The sequence below is a fragment of the Crocodylus siamensis genome, chromosome 10, assembly GCF_052110815.1.
Source record: "Crocodylus siamensis isolate JL-2025a chromosome 10, ASM5211081v1, whole genome shotgun sequence".
In the NCBI taxonomy this organism is placed as follows: Eukaryota; Metazoa; Chordata; order Crocodylia; family Crocodylidae; genus Crocodylus; species Crocodylus siamensis.
The window spans coordinates 40,398,860-40,418,915 of record NC_143404.1 but is presented as its reverse complement, the minus strand read 5'-3'; the positions used below and the strand labels follow the sequence as shown (position 1 = coordinate 40,418,915).

The 20,056-nt window shown below is 50.6% G+C and overlaps 1 protein-coding gene across 2 annotated transcripts in view; it reads right to left on the bottom strand.

Annotated features, from left to right (window-relative positions):
• The window catches only part of TLDC2 (TBC/LysM-associated domain containing 2), an 81,677-nt gene that overhangs the window by 48,147 nt on the left and 13,474 nt on the right, over positions 1 to 20,056 (bottom strand). For both annotated transcript variants that reach the window (XM_090020659.1, XM_090020660.1), the window contains exon 2: positions 3,159 to 3,323. In XM_090020659.1, coding sequence (XP_089876785.1) covers positions 3,159 to 3,323 — 165 coding nt within the window. The remainder of the gene's footprint in view (positions 1 to 3,158; positions 3,324 to 20,056) is intronic.

Genomic DNA, 20,056 nt, shown 5'->3' with positions numbered 1-20,056 from the left:
GTGCATACATGCATGTGGCAGCCAGGTGGCATGGAGAGCAGCTTCTGCAGCTCCCTGAAGATAAGTCTGTGGGACAGAGGGGGACACAGAAGATGTTGGGGGGCTGCAAACAACGCATCGGGAGGGGCATGTGCCCCCCCCCCAGATTTGTGCACCCACAGAGGGCATAGGGCGACAGCCTGGCTGGACCTGCACAGGCAGGAGCTGCCTCTGTGGCTCAGCAGATGGGACTTGGAGTAGGGCATCAAGACTTTTTGCTGCTGCCACTGCTGCCACAGCCACCAGGACCTCTTTGCCAGCCATGCCACCAGCAGTATGGGGAGTAACGGATGGAAGTGGGGGTGTGCTGCCTTCACCTCCTCCTGCCACCACTGTACACCTTGGGCCACAGCTCTAGCCTGAAGAGGTGGTGGGGTGATGGGCAGAGTGGGTGACCAGAGGGGAGCAGCAGTGACCAGACCATGGTTGGCAGGGTAGACCTGCAGCCCAGTGTACAAGTGGCTGGCAGTGGGAGGAGGTGAGGGCAGCCTCTCCTTCTCATCCATTATTTGTCATATTGCTGGCAGTGTGGCTGGTGCAGGGGTCCCGACAGCCCTGGCGGCAGCAGCAGCAGCAAGTCTCAATGCCTGGATTTGGGTCTCATTCACTGGGCCACAGAGGCAGCTCTTGCCTGTGCTGGTCTAGCCAGGCTGCAGCCCCATGCCCACTGTGGACCCCTCCCCCACCAACCCCATACTCCCACTCCCTTCCCTTCACACTGGGGGCCTGGGGGCAGGAGGCAGTGGGTCAGGAGTGAGGGGCACCAGCAGGGCCAGGCCACCAGCAATTTGCACTGTGAAAATTGCACAATGATGAATGTCACTTGGGAGTAATGAAGGGCCACATGTTGATAATACTGTTAATGTTTTCCTGTTGATTTTTGTCTATAAAATTAAGACTGTTGAGCTGCTTCAAATTGTAGTGTGTAATAAGTATTTTAAGGCCAAGATACTTGTATGTTTTCTACTTTAAACTATTTACTGGGTCAAGACTGGCCATTGATATTTACAAATGGGCCGTGGTATAAAAAAGGTTGAGAATCATTGGTCTACATAACACCTAGGGACCATCTCATCCCACTTACATGCCAGCTCCAGGATACTGTCTCCCAGTTTCTTCTCCCCATACAAAGAGATCCTGGGGTTCTGCATGAAATGGCCTTTACAATGTACCCTCACCCTAGGGAGATGGCATCCAGGGAAGGGTAGCTGCTAAAGTGCTACCCTCCTTATGCTTCCCTTCTTGTTTTTAAAGTGAACATATGTGATATTAGAGACAAGACAAGTAAATCATATTACTGTAAAGAGCTGGGACTGGAGAACTATCTCCAGCAAGCAATTGAATGTGCTGTTTCTAGCTCTGCTAAATGAGACTTGGTGAGGTCATACTGCATGAGCTGACATCTCAGATGTCAGCTCCTGGCAGGCCAGCCATGTGAAACCAAACATGAATGTAATGTGCACAGACAGCCCAGCCCAAATGGTCTTTGGCATGCTGGTGTGGGCCTAGGATCCACATGGGCCCAGGACTGCACCAAAGGCATTCTTACTAACCCATAAAGGGTTTGCAACAGGGGTGGGCAAAATGAGGTCTGGGGGCCAGATGCAGCCTGCTGGGCCATTCTATCTGGTCTGCAGGGGCCCTAAAATATTTAGAAAATTAATATTAATCTGCCCTGGGCTGCCTATCATGCAGCCCTTCCTTGATGGCTTGCCGAAACTTAGTAAGCGGCCCTCTGCCCAACATAATTGCCCACCCCTGGTTTACACTGACCGAGACAGTCAAGATGATAATGGGGAATAGGGCTGAATAGGGCCATACAAGCAAATGGCTTTGAGGAGCAACAAACTGTAATCTTGGGCCAGGACAGAAATGCCAGCACATAGTTTGCTGGCGGTCATCCAGACTGCATTCCATGGGGCTGGCCTGGGCAAATACTATTTGCTGAGAAGAATAGAATAGTAATAGAAATACTGTGCAAATTATTTATTAGATGCCTGTATTAAATGAATGTTTATTATTGTTCTCTGACCAGCTGTGCTGGTTGGCTCACTCCAGAGAGTGACTGCATTAATGGATTGTGGTTCCATATTTACTCTTAAATCCACATTTGACCTTCTTCCCTTTTCCCAAGTAAAAGGCTGTTCTCTCTAGCTGCCAGCCTTGCCAATCCCAGGTTCTGTGTGCCATGTTGGTCTCACTGGGCTTCAGGCTCAGTAAGAGAATCTGTGGGGCTATTCATCCTCTTGGTCATAGGTGACTGGTGCCTCTTGAGCCAGGAGGGCACATGTCCCCCCCCAGTGACTGGGGTGGGGGGGTATCTCCCCGCAGCCAGTCACACTAACTGGGGGGGAGGTCCCCCCCACAGCTGATCTCACTCAACAAAAAGTGGACATGGCACTTCCAGAAGTGGCTGTGGCTGTTTCTGCTGGCAGCCCTGCTCCCCAGCCATTGCTCGTGCACCACCTGGAGGCCCTGCTCCCTGCCCAGCACTCACAGGGGGGGCACTGGCACTCCCACTTTCCCCCCGCCTGTTGCCTACGTGGTGAGCACAGCCTTCAGGGGGTGCACCAGCGCTCTCAGGGGCTACACATGCCCCCCTGTGGACCCCCTATGCATCACCACTGATTTTGGTTACATGGTCTGGGCCCCCAAAGCCGCTAGGGTTAATGGAAATTCACTCTGGAACACCAAAGACCAGATGTAACCCAATGCTGGGGATGATTTCCTGTATGAAGCCCCACTTTGCAGGGAGGTGACCAGGTACTTGAATGCCATCAGGATGAAGTAGCTCTAAACTATGGGAACAAAGATGGGAGCTCCAGGCAGGGCTGGTTGGCACACTGACATTGGAAGACTCAGAGGCCTAAGTTCCCAAGCAGGGGAGCTGGCCTGGCCAGGGCACCAAGCTCCATGACCTGGAGATTCTCAGAAAAATGGCTCAATCATCTGCTGTCATGCAGTATGGTATCTAGGGCATGGTTGGGTGGCCCAACTCCCTGCAAGGGGGAAGCTTGAGAACAGCTAAACACATAATGGGAGTGCACCTGAGTCAGCCACAAGTATAGTTGGTTTTGGCTGTGTGGCAGCACCAGGCCTCAGGCTGAAGCTGCACTTACCTGCTGCATCTCTCCAGACTTCAGGATGCTGCTCCTTCCATTCAGCAACAGCTCGCTGGGCTCCTTGGGGGGTGAAGCCATCACTGCCACATCTGCTTGGCCCAATCCCTCCTGCACAGCAGTTTCAACACACTCCAGGGTCAGGTCATCCTCCAGGCAGCCAGTCTGACAGGGAGAGACCCACGCCAAGGGGAGAAGGAGTAAGTTACCATCATACAAAGAGCACTACTGGCCCTTAGGGCAGGGCCAATGGACTCCTAGCACCACTACAAGGGAGATATTCTGAGGATGTAGGGACACAAGCAGGGGGAAGCCGAGTGGTGAGTGTGCCACTCTTCAGGAGGAGAGAGGATTTTAAACCCATTCGGCTGAGGCTGATTTGCTCTTCAGGGACCCAGAGCTAAGGCAGAAGGAGACAAACCCTAGGCTGCTCTTAGACACAGTCCACCCTTAGAGTAAGTTAGAGCAGGTCCAAGGCTGAGTGGCTACTCCATAGCCCTGAATGCCTGAAGCATGGCTCTAGCCTCACCCTTCCTGTCACTGCTCTACACAGGGAGATGTGAGGCAGGGCTAAACAGAGCTATGAGCCAGCCCAACAGGCACCAGTCCAGCAGTGCTGACACTCACCAAACCCTATGTGTCCCACCTATCTCAGACTTGGTTAGTCCCTCAGTCCCTTTTCCCTCAGACACAGGACATCTCTGGCTTGTCTTCCCCTGGGCGGCAATGCTGTCTTTTGTCTCCCCTGTGCCAAGGGAGAAGCAGGGCCAACCTGTCCTATACTGTGAACCCTGCAGCTGCAGGGGGCCCTGCAGTTAAGGGGCCCCCTGAATGTAGGCAGTGGAAGTGGGAGGATAATGGGGCTCAGCCTCCCCCCCCCCCCACAAGCACAGGGCAACAGTAGGCATTGGCTTAGGGCAGCCTGGCCACAGGGTCCTACAGCAAGGGGGTAAGGGTGGATACACTGAACTACCCTGCACAGTCAAAGCCAGGATTGCAGCCGGATCAGCCACAGGCAGGTAAGTTTCTTTTAATCTGTTTTGTTTTATTTCTATGGGCTTGGGGGGAGGGCCAACCGAGACCCCCACAGTGCAGAAGCGAGTAGATTAGGGGAAGGGTGAATCATTCACACCTGCACCTATCCCACTCCTTCCTGCCCTGAAGGGATTGTCCCACAACCTGGCCTGGCCCCCATTCACTGTGACGGGGGCCCCAACCCAGCCAGGTCATTGGATAATTAGAGCCTGGTGGCTCCTCCAGAAACATGTCACCAGGCAGCCAAAGGAGTGGAGGGCACGTGGCCCTCTGATCTTTGCATGGGTCACAGCTGTGAGCTGGGCTTAGCCTCTGCTCCCCACCTCACTGCTGCTGCTTTGAAAATGGTGGGCGCTGCCATGTGCCTCTCTGCCCAGCCTGCCCAGTGGCGGCGCCTGCTGATTTTGAAGTGGAGGCAGCGAGGTGTGGAGACATGGAGCAGAGGCTGAGCCCAGCTTGCAGAAGTGGCCCACCCTTGGCCATGCAAAGAATCTGGGGGCCATGTGCCCTCCCCGCTTGGCTGCCCAGCACCATGCCTCTGGAGGAGCCTCAGGGGTCCCGGGGGCTCCATTCCCTCCAGCCCAGAAGTGCAGTTGAGGCTGGCCCCTCTCTGGTCTCTGGCTCTGGGCCCCTCCAGCCGCTGCATGGCCAGAGCCAGGGTGGGGAGGCAGCCAGGGCCACAGCCAGGGCAGATGCCATGGCCAGGAGGCAGCCAAGGCTGGCACAGCCAGTGCCAGTGCAGCTGAGAGGCTGTCAGGGCTGGGACTGGTATGGCCAGGGCCAGGATGCAGCTGGGTCTGGGGCTAGTGTGGCCAGAGCTGGGAGGCAGCCATGGCTGGTGTGATATCTGGGGATGGCATGGCTAGGGGTGGGAGGTGGCTGGGGCAGTGCAGCACCAGGCAATGCCGCTACCCCCTTGGCCCTTTTCCTTCCCCCTCAGACTCTCCCACTGGGGGACGTGTGTGCACATGCATGCAGACACACTCAGCACCCCCCCTCATGTTTTCTTCCTCCACCTATGCCCTGCATCCAGCTGCTCACTTCCGCTGGCTTCACGTCCAGCCACTCACTGGCCACCACCCCTCCAGCTGCTGCTTCCACCACCACCAGCTTCTTTGGGGCAGAGGGCCCCAAAACTATTTCTTGCAGGGGGCCCCAAAATTTGGTGGGCCAGCCCTGGGGAGAAGTAACAGAGCAAGCTGAGAGAGATGTGCTTCAAGACAGTGGCAAAGTCTGCAAGGAGGTGAGCAGGTGAGGCCCTTTGCTTTGGCTGGGAGGGGCTGGGTTTATGCATTCCCACAGTCAGTGGGGGTGAGAAGGCTCTTTGTTCTCTCAGCTCCAGCTTCTGGGAGCATCTGATTCTTTGGGATTTTGCACAGGTCAGGTCTGCATTGTGGCAGGAAGCCACCTTTTTTTCTCCCTAAAATCTCTGCTCTGTGACAATTTGATTAGGATGGGCCCAGCAGAGGAGACACACCTTTACCCTATCCCTTTAGGTAACCTGAGCTGGCTACATTCCTGAGGGAGGGGGGGAAACCTGCTCCCTCTGCTTACGTGACTGGTATCACATACCTGGGTGAGGGGCTTCTAGCTGGTGGGCTAGAGTCTGCCCAGCAACTAGTGATGTATTTCAAATTGGTTGGCCAACAGGTGCTGGCCTCCATTGGACCAGGTGAATGAAGTCACAGGGGCTATATAAGTTAAGACTGCCCAGGAGGAGGGGACAGCAGCCATGTGGAGGACTCAGACTTGGAGAGGAGCTTTACCATTGGAAATTGGCTCGCTCCCCCATAACTCATGAGCTAGGAACGGCCTGCCTCCAGAGGGACTCTCCAGCATCCTCTGGATGATGCTTGTAAGTAAGCTACTTGAGATCTGATTAGATCTATAGCTGGCAGTAACTCAGATGTGTGATCAAAGGACACAGAGCTTAAGAGGGTCACCCCTCGGGGTGGTGACAGCTTACGTTACCCCCAGGCTAGCGAGTGTGCTCCAGGAAGGGGGTCAGCTGGACGTAAGGCACCCCAGGGAGGCACTCGGAGCCTGGAAGGTGGTTGGGCGCAGTGAGGTGGGTGGCTCAATGCAGGAGCGCCCCCTACTGGCCTGCCACATGCACCACAACATACAACACTGGGCAATGTTTCCTTTGATCCAGCAGCACTGTCTATGTGGGTTACCTCCTGAATGAAGCAGTACTAATTACCCACTGCCATAGTGCACATGGCCACCCTGCTGCAAGCTCAGGAGGCAGAGCATATGGAGCAACACAGTATGTTTGAGGATGACACTGCTTGGCACAGGAAATCTGTGGCATAGACATGGCCATAGCTGTTCTGCTGATAGCACTGCCTAGCTGAGTCACTTTTCTGTGGGAACATGACAAACAGGGATTGATAAGAGCTATGCAATCTACCATTGCCACTGGGCAAGCTGCCGGCCATGTCCAGCCTCTAACCATTGCAAAGCAAGTCCATGCTGTATATCCAGCAGGGCTGCGTGAAACTTTCAGGAGCCATTTTGTTTCAGAGGTGTTTCAGCACCTGAAACACTGAATCTGAAATGAAATGGAAGGCTTCAAAACATCTCCAAAATGAAACAAAACCGAAATGTTTCAGAAATGCTTCCAATGTTTCAGAATGTTTTGGAGGCACCTCCCCAGGAATAGTCTGGCACAGCCCTGCAGGACTCCTTTTAAAGTGCTGGGAGACTGGGGCTGGGCAGGGGATGGGGCCAGGCAGGGCAGCAATGGGGTCTTCTCTTGTGGTTTGCCCTGCCGGGGCAGAGGCAGGCACAGCTGGAGGAGCCATGGGAGAAGCCGCCATGGCTGCCCTGCCTGGCCTCATCCCCCACCCAGCCCCAGTCTCTTGGCACTTAAAAAGAAAAAAATAGCCCCACACTCACCAGCTGCAGCAGCTGCAATCAGGGCCTCTGAGGGCTCATGGCCAAGCTTCCACACACAGTGCAGGGCAGTAAGGGTTAGCGGGGATGGCCCCCCCACCTGGCACCTGTGTGGCAGCTGCCCCATGGTGTGTGCTGACTGGGAGCTGAGGCGGCTGGGGCTGGGCAATGCCAGGCTCCGGCTGACAGGTGAAGCCATCCCAGGTCCCAGATAGCGTGCAGCTCTCTGCTGGGCTGTGCTGCACCCACATGATGGGACAGCTGCCGTGTGGGTGCCAAGCTGGGGGGTGATCCCCACTGCCCTACGCTACCCTGCGCTGTGTGGAGGAGCTCTGCCATGAGCCCTCAGAGGCCCTGATCACCATTGCTACAGCTGGTGACTGCAGGGCTTTTTTTTTTGTGCTTTTTTTTGTGCTTTTTTAAGTGCTATGAGGCTGGGGCAGGGTGGGAGATTGGGCAAGGCAGGGAAGCCATGGGGGCTTCTCCCATGGCTCTCCCTGCTGGAACAGAGGCAGGCACAGCTGGAGGAGCCAAGGGAGAACCTGCAGCTGCAAGGTTGTGCTTGCCTCTCCCCGGCCGATTTGAATCTCTGAATCTTCACTGAAACAGCGTTGAAACTCTGAAACAGGTTTAGCCAGATCAAAACAGAACAGTGATCCAAAACACCAAAATGAATCGCTGTCCTCTGAAATGGCCAAATCTGAAACCAAAATGAAACATAGCCGTTTCGCACAGTCCTAGGGGGAACAATTAAGGGTGTCAGGCAGCCTTAATCCTGGCAATTCCTGACTCCTGGGTGTTTGACTTTGCATCCTTAAAGTTTCTGCAAAAATGAAGCCTAAACCAGGTGGCACCCTAGTTTATATAGAACCATACTGCTCCCCAATCCAGGTCAGTTGGCAGAGACCTCTGCCATAGCACATCTACTTCTATTAGCAGTAATAGACTGTTAACCAGAAATGGACCAGACGAAACACTTTGCCAGTGGGTTTTATAGCTATGTGTTGACAGCAAAGGAATGGTGAGCCTTGAACTTCCTGAATTCAGGTTTAGGTTCTATAGGGGGACTGTGATCTTTGGCCTTTTTGTTCCTAACCTATCTCTGTCTGCCTCTGTTCCCATCTGCTTTAGCCCCTTACAGCCTGCTACACATTCAAATTAAAGTTGGATAGAAACCAGCTATAGAGTTGTTAAAGATTTTCAGGCACTAACTTTGTAGCTGGTTGGCTCTTTTTATAGTTAGATAATTCTTTTATGGTGTGATAATTACTTTGCACATGTGGCCTATCTACATTTATAATGCAGTTAATCGGTTAATTGTGTAATACTAATTTTGCACTTGTGGCTGATCTTACTTTGCATGTGTAGCTGGTATAAAAGTATTGCACAATTAACCATTTAATTGCCTAATATATGTAACCTATAGCAGGGGCCTCGGTATCAGCTCCCCCTTATCTACCTACCCAGCCCCTGGTATCTGCCCCTTCTGTATCAATATAGCTTCCAGATCCAGCCCTTTTTTCCAACATTTCATCTTACTCCTATCCCTCCACACCTTTTGTATCAGGATCTCCATATCCTTCCCTTTCTCCCCTCTCCCCCACTAAGTTCCCATCTACACACCCACATCTACTCACATCTACCCTGTTCCCAACCCCCTGCATACCTTCTCCCTGACATCATTGGCTTCTGTCCCTACCTCCTCTGCTCCTAGCTTTCTCCCATGCATTACTTCCTCTCCATACCTATGTAATTCCCTTCCTCTGCATTGCCTGTGCACCAAAATGGGGCCACAGAAAGCAAAGGAAAGGCTGGGGCCTGCACTACTGCATTCTCCTAGGAGCAAGGAACAAAACTGCAGAGAATGTCTTGCTGAGACTGCAGTGCTGGCATGGAGCATGCTTAGTAACTATGGGGAAGGCACATGTGCAGTTTGATTGGTATATCAGGGTGCTGAAAGGATGGAGTGTGCTCAGTGCAGCTCAAATACTCAGAGAATTCCAATTCTAAACTCCAACTGGTGTAGAAATTTTCTAACAAGAGCATAGATAATACTGTAGAAATCAACTACAAAGCAAGACTCAGCATTTCACGAACACAGCCTGATAAGACTCTGGAATGACTAAACCTTAGTCGTCTTAAAGTCTGAAGCAATCAAGCATTAGTTAGCGTTTCAAAAACAAGCACGTAGCCAAAAACCAGTTTGAACCAATTAAGGGTCTCTCAAACTGACCTGATATCTTGTTTTCTTTCACAGTGGAAAATTCCCACCTGCGCGTGCATCTTGTCTGTAAACTATAAAATGCCTCTAACAGTCTTATTTGGGGCCTCTGAGTTCGCTCAGGGTGCGCAGCATGCTGAATAAATTTTGAGACAGACAGAGACTCTGTGTCTTTGGGAATAGCTCCGCAAGGGGTCACAGACTCCTCAACACTAGCTCTTTCTGAGTCTGTGTAAAACATGGAGCTTTTTCAGGGCCTTGCAAGTTGGCCAAATTGTTCTTGGGAAGAAAAGCACACTCCTCACATCTATGAAGCTACCGTGCCAAATTTCTAACCTGTGTTCCAAAACATGGAGACACTAAGAGCTTTACAATGAAGCATCTATAAGGCTATTTTCAACACATCCACAAAAAGTGTTTTCCCTATTTTCCTTCTTTGAAAATCCTAAACCACCTTAGTTAAGAATATTGGCCTGGGACAGACTCCTGGCATGGACAATTTCAGCTTGAGAACTTACAAGTGCAACAAAATTACTGAGAACAGGGTTCTGAAATAGGAAGTATAGAACACGCCTATCTATAGGAAGTACTAGCTGCTCCACCTATAATAAATTTAACTGAGCATCAGTAACTGGCTTTCATGTGTACTTAAGCAAAATCCTAACTTGTAAATGTCTCAGGAGTCAAAAAGGACCAATTGCTAAGGGAGTGTTAGGTGTGTAGTTTCCCATTCATTATTGCACAAGAGCAATAATGAATTGCTCTTGTTTAGCCTTCAATGATGTAAGGTCTCTTCATAGACTTTGTGCCCTGTGGACAATGAGTCATGCAGAAACCATTGCCCAACCTTAGCTTTCCCTCTCTTGGAAACTCCCCCGATGCAGGTGAGTTCCTGTCACTATATCTTCATAGAAGGGAAAAATTGAAGGGAAGAATATGTTGACTTTACTTGAGTGAGTTAATATTTGCTTGAGCAGTGTCAGGTGCCATTTGGATCATGGGAAAGCCTAAAAGCAGTATCAGCTGCCTTTCACTCCTTGCATCTTCCTTGCCTCAGCACTTCCTTCACCACTCTGGGAGTTTCTTTCTACATTGCATTAGGTGGAAAATGCCACTCCCAAGGCAGGGTTCTCTTCTCTATGAGGCTGAAGTTGCTTGCTTAATCCCAGTTCTTTATTCCAGGTTCCTTTTTCAAAGCTAATCTATACCCAATAAAAGTTTGTTATTAATGAATTACACATCTTAAACAGAGAGAATTTCATTAGCTATGCATATTTACTACTATTATTAATATGTAAAATAATATTCTGCATCAAGTACAGAGCTCTAAATGAAGGTCAGATTAGGGTGGGATTATGGGGCAAAATACTTTTTGGGCTACCCGAAATTTCCTGTTGATGCCACCAGGGGGCTGTCCCAAAGAACCCTGACCACAGTCCTGCCTGGCCCAAAGTGTGGTTTGGCTATGCCAGGCTGCCAAATGACAGCCCCCATGCTGAATTGGCTTGAATAAGGAACTGGCTTTTGGGCTGAGATTGTGATTGGAAATCCTTTTTGGGCCACTCCACACCATGTCTCTGTGGCACTGGAGGACTTTCCTGGACATCTTTGGCCAGGGTCTTGCCTGCCCAAAGCACGGCAATTGAGGCTGCTGGTGGTGGTGGCGGCGAGCTCTTACTTTTCAGGCATTCTAGGACTACATTTTCCAGCATTCCCAAGCTGACAGGGCTTGGAACAGTTTCCATGGGGATGCATCAGTGGTTTCAAGGGGGGATGAATGGTGCTGCTCCCCCCAACCCCATCCCTGCCTGCCCATGTTCCACCATGAATTTGTGTAGTACGACATACAATTTTTGGAGGGGTGTTGTGAAATGTTTTTGAAATGGTGAGTTGCTGTTGGGCTTGGGGTGGAGTATGCCCTTCCCCTCCCTGCCCCCCCTACACTTGGTCATTATCCACCCATACTCAATCATTACCCTCCCACCTGCCCCCCTCCCCCCAGATGGCCAAGAGAGGTATAGTTAACCCTTTCACCCATGAGGTGAGACAGACAGACACAGATGTAAATTGTAAAAGAATTTATTGTAACCTAACCAAAACAAAGAACAAAGCATTGCTAATTATTGTCAGCAATATATGCTGCCAGTCAATCCTGCACAAGGGCCACCAGATCAGCCTCTCCTTAAGGATAGCTCCTTTGTCCCTGTGCTGCTGCCAGGCCACATCTCTGTCTGGCCACTGTCTCTTGCTTCTTCAGCCCACCACTCTCTGAAAACCTCTCTGTGGGTCTCACTGGTCTCACAGATGTTGTGGAGCATGCAGGCTGCCACGACAAAGGTTGTGATATTTTCTGGCTCCACCTGGAACCGGCACGCAAGCATCCTCCATCATCCTTTCAGTCAGCCAAATGCACATTCAATGGCCATCCTACAGCTGTTCAGATGGTTGTTGAAAAACAGCTTCTGTGGGTCTGTGACGTTCGCTCCATAAGGCTTCATGAGCCAGGGCTTTAGGGGTTAGGCAGCGTCTGCTATTAAAACTCAGGGAACAGTGTGGATCACTTTCTCCTCCACGCTGGATGCATAGTGTCCTTTCTCTACAAAGCCAGGGAGAGGAGAGTTTCTGAACAGGCTCATGTCATGCACGCTGCCAGCCCACCTGGTATAAATGTTCATGAACCAGCCCTGGTGGTCCACCATGGCTTGCAGGTTCATGGAGGCAAATCCTTTCCTGTTTGTGAAAGGCCTCCCCCTCCCTGAAGGGCACAGCTCTGGGATGTGAGTACTGTCTAAAACACCCATGCAGTTACAGAACCCCTTTTCACTGAAGCCATCTATGACTTCCTGCAGATTTGCCAGGCAAATAAATTTGTTTGTAGCCATGTCCTGAAGCAGCTGGCATACCTCACGAGTTGCCACCCCAGCCATTCAAGGAGCCATGCTCAACTGGTTCTCCATGTAGAGAAGGCTGGATGGGGTGGCCGGTTTCATGATGGCCATGGCCACCCTCTTGTCTGGCAGGATGACCTGACACATGTTAGTGTCCTGCCTTGCAATGTGGGGCCCCAGCATTGAGATGATATAATAAAACGTCTCCATAGTCATCTAGAACATCTCCAACCACTGCTGGTCATTTCAAGTGGTCAGCAAAATTCACTCCCCCAGTCAGCTGCTCAGGTGGGCCCACCCTGTGCAGATGCTGCTCCTCAGCTTTGGCAAGACAGCTGAGTCCTCCTGCACTTCATTGCATACCTCTTGGTTTTGCCACTCCCTGGCATATCTCCATTTCCTTTTTCTTTCTCCCAATGCTTGTGAATCTTGGAGACACACTACCACTGAACATGCTATCATCATTATCTGGTGGTGAAGCGCTTCTTGTTTTTTCAAGGCCAGCAGTAGTTCAATCAGCAGCACTGCCACCGCCTTCTCCTGCTCACCCATGTCCTCCATATTCTCTACGTCAAAGGAGTCTTCACTGCATTGTTTTCCATTCTTCACTTCCCAGTCCTCACGCATTTCATCCTGATTGTCCATTTGACCCTTCTCTGCTTATCAGCTGCTTCTCACCCATTTCTAAGATAAGATCAATGCCATCCCCTGCACTAAGCAAGAAGCAGGGACAGGAGGATGGGTTGTGGTCTGGAGCTCTGTCCAGCTGAATTCAATAGGGCTATGCGAAATTTCACTGGGTGTTTCATTTTAAAGCCATTTTGATGCATTTTGAACTCAAATGAGAGGAGGCTCAGGCTGCATCTCTCACCTGGGACTGGCACTGGCTCTCCCACCTGGGACAGGATATGCCTGAACAAGATTGCTGCTCCCACAGCCTGAATCTCCTTTCATCCAGCGCAATTCCAGGGGCTCGCGTACCCAGGAGCAGTCTGGCACAGCCCAGCAGCCCTCCTGGGGGTGCGAGCCTCCAGAGCTGTGCCCCAGATGAGAGGTAGCTCAGGCTGTGGCAGCAGCAATCTTGTCCGGTGCTGGGCATGGCCCATGCCCAACACTGGTCCCAGGTGGGACAGGCAGCCAGATCTTGGGGTTTGTGTTCCTGGGAAGGCTGCTGGGCTGTGTTGAACTCCTGCCAGGGGTGTGAGCCCCTGGATCTGTGTGCCAGATGAAAAGAGTCCCAGGCAGTGGCAGCAATCTTCTTTGGTGCTGGTCATGACCTGTGCCCAGTGCTGGTCCCAGGTGGCAGCAGCAGCCTCCTCTATTCCAGCATGCAGATCCAGGGGCTCATATCCCCGGGAGAAGTCCATCATAGCCTTCCAGCCCTCCCGGTGGTGTGGGACCCCAGATCTGTATGCTGGATGAGAGGAAGCTGCCACTGCTGGCAAGTGTCAGGACTTTTGCTTTGAACAGTTAGAGGTGAAGGTTCCCAGAAACCTCTGCACCTATCTCCTTGAAATGTGGCGGACTTCATGCCCTCAGAAGGGGCTACTATCCCTGCAATTGTCATCCAAATCAGGCAAGAAGTGACAAAGTTTTAGGCATTTTCATGATTCCCCATTATAGTCTATGGGCAAAATATTGAAACTAGTCAAAACAGTGAAACAGTTTTGACAAAATGAAATGGGACAGCGCTTTGAAATGAAATGATGAAACTCTCACTTTGAAAAGACAGAATGGCAAAACGGACATCAAAATAAAATGATGGTGTTTCGTATAGCCCTAATGACCACTGCTTTTTCAAAAAGTCACGCTAGGGCATTGGGGCATTTGTGCAGCCTTTTTGTCCTGTTATTGCTGAATAAAATGCAATTATTTTATTCAGCAGTAGCAACTAACAAAATGGCCTTCCTTATTGTGCACAAGCAGGCAGGTGTGAATAATTTTTACAACATTCCAGGGCATTGAGCAGCTACTGAGAAGCCTTCCCAATGGACAATGGCCTTATTTAGCCTATGCTCAAGCCCATCACCCAGTCTTTGTTGGTAAATGGGGTGCTTCATCACCTTTGGGTGTTGTGAGACACAGGTGATGACTTCACAAGCTTTGGAATTTTCCAAGATCCTCATGCAAGCACAGCATGAGTATAAAGGTGACCCCCACCCAAATTTCTCCAGTGACCTTTCACAAATCACTTGTGCTATTGACGACAAACTGCTTCACCATGTCTCACAAAGCCAGCACAATGGAGGTAACAGAGCAGAAGGCTGATACCTCTAATGCCCGAGGACCCAACTGGACCTGGGAAGAACTGCAGGACTTAACCGAAATTTGGTCAGAGAAAAAAACCATAGAAAACCTAGAAAGTAGGAAGAATAAGCCTCTTTATGTCTCCATTGCAAAATGCAATGCAGGTGCAAGGACACTATCATGACTGAACCCAGGTGTGGTGCAAGATCAAGGGCCTGAGATCTGCAACTTACAATGCCAAAATGTGAACTTTTGCTCTGGGTCAGGGCACACAATTCCTTCTTTTTATGGCCAGCTGTCCTTCATTCTCTCCAAGGATGTGGGCAACACTCCAGATATGCAAAGTTTTGGGACCAGGATTAGTAGGAGGAGAGCACACCGACAGAGGTAGCTCCTCCTGAGGTTGAAACCATGAACATGTCATAGCAGCTGTAGTGAGACTGCTCCATGCTCCCGCTTGAGGGGGACTCACAAGATGAACAGGGGTGCACCATAGAGTTGAATCCTGTGCCCCCCTGATTCCATGGACTAGCACAGATGATGAGGGGGCAGAGGTGGAACAGGAAGAAACCTGTGCAGTTGATGCGGTTTCAGTTCTCAACAATACTCAATCATTTTATGTTCCCAAGTCCCAAGAACTTGTAAGTATCTGGTGTACCTTTTGCCACTGGCAGACACTGCTTGGAAATGTGCTGTTTTGGGGAGGTGTGGGGGGAGTTCATGTGCCCTTGATGGTAGGTTGCTATGCTCTTTCAGTGGTGGTGGATGAAGCGTATACACCATTCTCTTTTGGGTTTGCATATCTCAGAATGTAACAGACTACTTTTTTTGCTTTAATTGTTTGCAGCTTGCATGTGCTGAGGCAGCCACGGATGTGGTTCTGAACTGGGCACTTGTTCAGAATGAATAGTATGGGCAGTATGAATAGTAGCCCACTCTTGTGGGGGCTGTTTCTGTGCCTGCAGGCATTTTCTCCACTGCAGGTGGTAGGGAACGATAGTGTGCAGTTTCCTCCTCTGGGGAATGAAACATCACAAAACTAGGAAGACTTTTTTCGTTTGTTTACCAACTACCACAACTGATGGCGGCTGGGAATGTGCCCCTGAACCTTGGACCCCAGCTTGCAGTGTGGCAGAGCACTGCAATGATATGAGCCTTAGGCAGCGATGGTCCTGAGAGAGATTGCTAGAGCTTTTGGTGGAGTTGTCATGAGCCAGGTTGTCAGAAACAGCAGTTTGGTGGGATGAACTCTATGAGGCCATGTGTTCTGATGATATGAAGACTGAAGCCTACCATGCGCAGTCACTAAGCCACCTGCAGCGATTGGTAGACATGGCTGAGGAGTCCTGTGTTGATTTACCAGAGGTCACAGGACCTGATAAGTGATGTCCTGCAGAAATTGCTGAAGCACCTCTTTAAAAAGTGGGTACCACCACCAATAGGGAAAGGTAGCTTCACTTGGCTTGCCTCTGTCCAGGAGGTAGCCAGGAACATTACAACTATGGAGTCAGGGGAGGAGTGCCTGACTACCAGCAGGGCCAGGCAGCCACCACTGTGGTTCAGGGAGCCAGGGCCAGCTCAGGGTGATGGTGGGGTGAAGACAAAGAAGGCCAAGTAACCAGCTACTAACTGACTGCTTACAGTATTGTGTTTCTTACAATAAAACCTTGTGTTATCCTGGCTTTCTGTGTCTGGCTCCATACCTTTGAAAGGAAGGGTGTGGGGGGAGGGGCTGACAGTCTCTCTTGCACAGCTACACTTCACAGGTATACAGGGGGATTCTCTGGGTGGGTCACCCCTCCCAAGTCTCACTGGCTTTAACACCAGCAGTTTGCCAAGTCAGCATCTCCCTCCGTTTGGAGAAGAGAAGCATCCTTATGTTCCCATCAAGTGTAAGTAGTGTCTCACCCTTCACAAGTGTTGCTTGCATTTTGGCAAGCCACCAGACACTTTTCAAAGTCCCCCACAGGGGCTGATGCCTTCCCAGTCTGTTCTGCCTCCAGGGGGAGTTGGGGCAGGGACTCAGGGCTGGCAGTCTCTCTTTTCTGCCTGTCTACTGGGGAAGAGGGAGGCTGGTGGGGACAGCCCGCACAAGCCTTGCTTGCATTTTGGCAAGCCACACACTTTGCAAAAGCCCCCACAGTGGCTTATGCCTACACAGTCTTTTTCTGCCTGCTTACAGTTGTGGGGGGGGGGGAACTGTTGGGGTTACCCCACACAATGTGTGTGCCTATGTTGCACAGAAGCATTTTTCAAAACCCAGAAACTTTGCAAAGGCACTTTTTCCATCTTCTTTTTGCACTCTTTTTCAGCCCGGCACCAGACTGCCTGGTTTTTTTTTTTTTTTTACACCAAAACAAGACTGGGGGCGAGGGAAGGGGGGACCTGCCATGCTCAAGGCCTATAAATTGGGGGAGCAGTGGTCACACTGTGCATTCACAGAACTGATGAGAGAGGTGAGGTGGATGAGACACGGTTAAACACCAGAGGCAGAATGAATGCAAATCCAATGTTCAACAAAACTGTAGGTCACTGAAGTGGGGTGCAGTGAATCTTTCAGTCCCTGGACGAGTGCAGCTTTGCAATATGCAACTTGAAAGAACGTGGCACCATTATGCATTTATTGGTAAGTGACACCTGACACTGGTAAGTGACCCCTGTAACCTAGTGTGGGTGCATTGTTTACTTCAACTTTCTTGTAAACCTGGTTGTTGGAATGTTTTTAGTTGGTGCATATTGGTTTTCAATAAAAAGTCCTATTGTCTTTCTATGCTTTCATGCTAGCTGCATGCTGCTCCCAGAAGAGGAATAGAAGAAGAAGCTTCCTTCAGCATTCTCTGAACTATATACCATAGTATGTATTACTTATATTAGACTTCTGTTATATAGACTGACATATAGTCTTATATGAGTTTCTGGTATCGCATCCCCTGAAACACAGCAGTGGCAGTGCAGAGAAGCATGGGGGGGGGACCTAAGAAGTGGTGTGCTGCGGCCATCATACCCATCCCTCCCCAGTGCAACCCCTGCCGAGCTCCTCCCCAATGTGAATGCCTTTTAAGTTGCTCAAGCCCCCTCCGGGTACAAATTTAATATAATACAAGCCTTAGTCTGTCTGTATGTTTGTCTGTCTGTCTGTCTGTCCCTAACACAGACAGCAGGGACAGAATGGGACTGAAGGACTGGAGTGGGGGGCCAAGCCAGCAATGCTGGCCTTGCTTCCTCCCCCCCTCCCCCCACTCTGGTCCTTGGCATTGGCAGCACAGGGTGCTGATGATGCAGTGCCGGCTTTGTCCCCCCCCACTCCAGCCTCACCACCACATCCAAGACAAGGGGTGGCCCACCACCCCATAGGCAGACAGGAGCAAAGGATGGGGGGATGTGGGGAGTGGGGGTGGGGAGGCATGGGGCCAGAGGCAGAGCGGCAGCGCCTTGGTGATCTGGATGGTAGCACTCCATCCCCACCTGCCTCATCATTCATGATGGGCTATTTGCTAGTATTAGTAGTGGTAGTATAATGCTATACTATATCATATTATAGCACTGAATGTTGGTTTTTAAACAAATTCCTATGCTCTTACAGTCCCTCCCTTTGATTTTTAGCTACCATTCCCTTGCTAGCTGCACACTGCTCCCAGAGCGGAGAGAGAAGAAGAAGAATTGGAAGAGCCTAATGACACTTCATTCAACATTCTCTCAAATACTATACTATTATATATTATAGTATGTATTATACTTATAGTAGACTTTTATTATATAGACTCATATGTAGACTTGTATTGCATATAGACTTATGTCTATAGACTTATACTGTATAGATTTAGAATATAATCAGTGCAGTACAATTATAGTATTACATAGTAGCCAGTTCTACCAGAGGACACATCCACAAGGGGCCAGCAGGGGACTGCATGCTTAGGGGCAACCAACACAGGTTCATCAGTGGCAGGTCCTGTCAGACCAACCTGGTGGCCTTTTACGATCAGATCATCAAATCATTAGATGCAGGGGTGGCAGTGGACATAGTCTTCCTGGACTTCCGGAAGGCTTTCGACACTGTCTCTCACCCCGTTCTCATCAAGAAACTGGGGGACTGCAGTGTCGACACCCACACAGTCAAATGGGTCGCCAACTGGCTAGAGGGCCGCACCCAGAGGGTGGTAGTGGATGGGTCCTTCTCAACCTGGAAGGACGTGGGCAGTGGGGTTCCGCAGGGCTCGGTCCTCGGGCCCGCACTGTTCAACATCTTCATCAGTGATTTGGACGAGGGGGTAAAAAGCACCCTGTTCAAATTTGCTGATGACACTAAGATGTGGGGGAATGTGGGCACGCTAGAAGGAAGCATCAGGCTACAATCAGACCTAGACAGGTTACAGGGGTGGGCAGATGAGAATAGGATGGGATTCACCACTGACAAGTGCAAGGTGATGCACCTGGGGAGGAACAACCAGCACCATACCTACAGGTTGGGGAACTCCCCTTTTGTCAGCACAGAGGTGGAAAAGGATCTTGGAGTCATCTCTGACTCCAGGATGAACATGGGCTGGCAGTGTGGGGAGGCAGTCAGGAAGGCCAACCGTACCTTGTCATGCATCCACAGATGCATCTCGAGCAGGTCCAAGGAGGTGATCCTCCCCCTCTATGCGGCAGTGGTCAGGCCGCAGTTGGAGCTGCATCCAGTTCTGGGTGCCGCACTTCAAGAGGGATGTGGACAGCATGGAGAGGGTCCAGAGGAGGGCCACTCATATGATCAGGGGACAGCAGGGCAGGCCCTATGAGGAGAGGCTAAGGGACCTGAACCTGTTCAGCCTCCAAAAGAGAAGGCTGAGGGGGGATCTAGTGGCCTGTTATAAACTAGTCAGGGGGAATCAGCAGGCATCGGGGGAGTCCCTGTTCCCCCGAGCACCGCCAGGAGTGACCAGGAATAATGGTCACAAGCTGGCAGAGGATAGATTTAAGCTAGATATCACAAGGCGCTACTTCATGGTCAGGGCAGCTAGGATCTGGAACCAACTTCCAAGAGAAGTGGTGCAGGCTCCTACCCTGGGGGTCTTTATGAGGAGGTTAGATGAACACCTTGCTGGGGTCGTTTGACCCCAGTACTCTTTCCTGCCATGGGAGGGGGTTGGAGTATATGATCTACTCAGGTCCCTTCCGACCCTAGAAACTATGAAACTATGAGTATCTTTCAGCTAAAAAGCAATCCTTGATCTATGCACATTTCTAGTGGAAGAAGATGCTTTGGAGTTAGCAGTCATTTTCTCTGAATTCCATGCACTGCACTAACAAGGAGTTCTTTTCTCAGGTCTGAAGCTAGATAAAACTGTACCAGGGACTCAGTCCCTCTTCCAGGCTCTAAATCCCTGCTGCCTGGGCACTCTTCCCTCCCTGCTGCATGGGGCACACGTGCACGCACACACACATGCACACACATTTGCAAAAATATAATAATTTTTTGAGGTACAAAAGTGCCTCAAATGAGCTATGCCTTGCAAAGTAGGGCTGTGCAAAATGGCACTTTTCCATTTTTCTTTGAGTTTTGATGGTTTGACAGGCCAGCGTTCCATTTCGAATTTCATTTAGATTCAAAACAGCTGTTCCATTCCGTT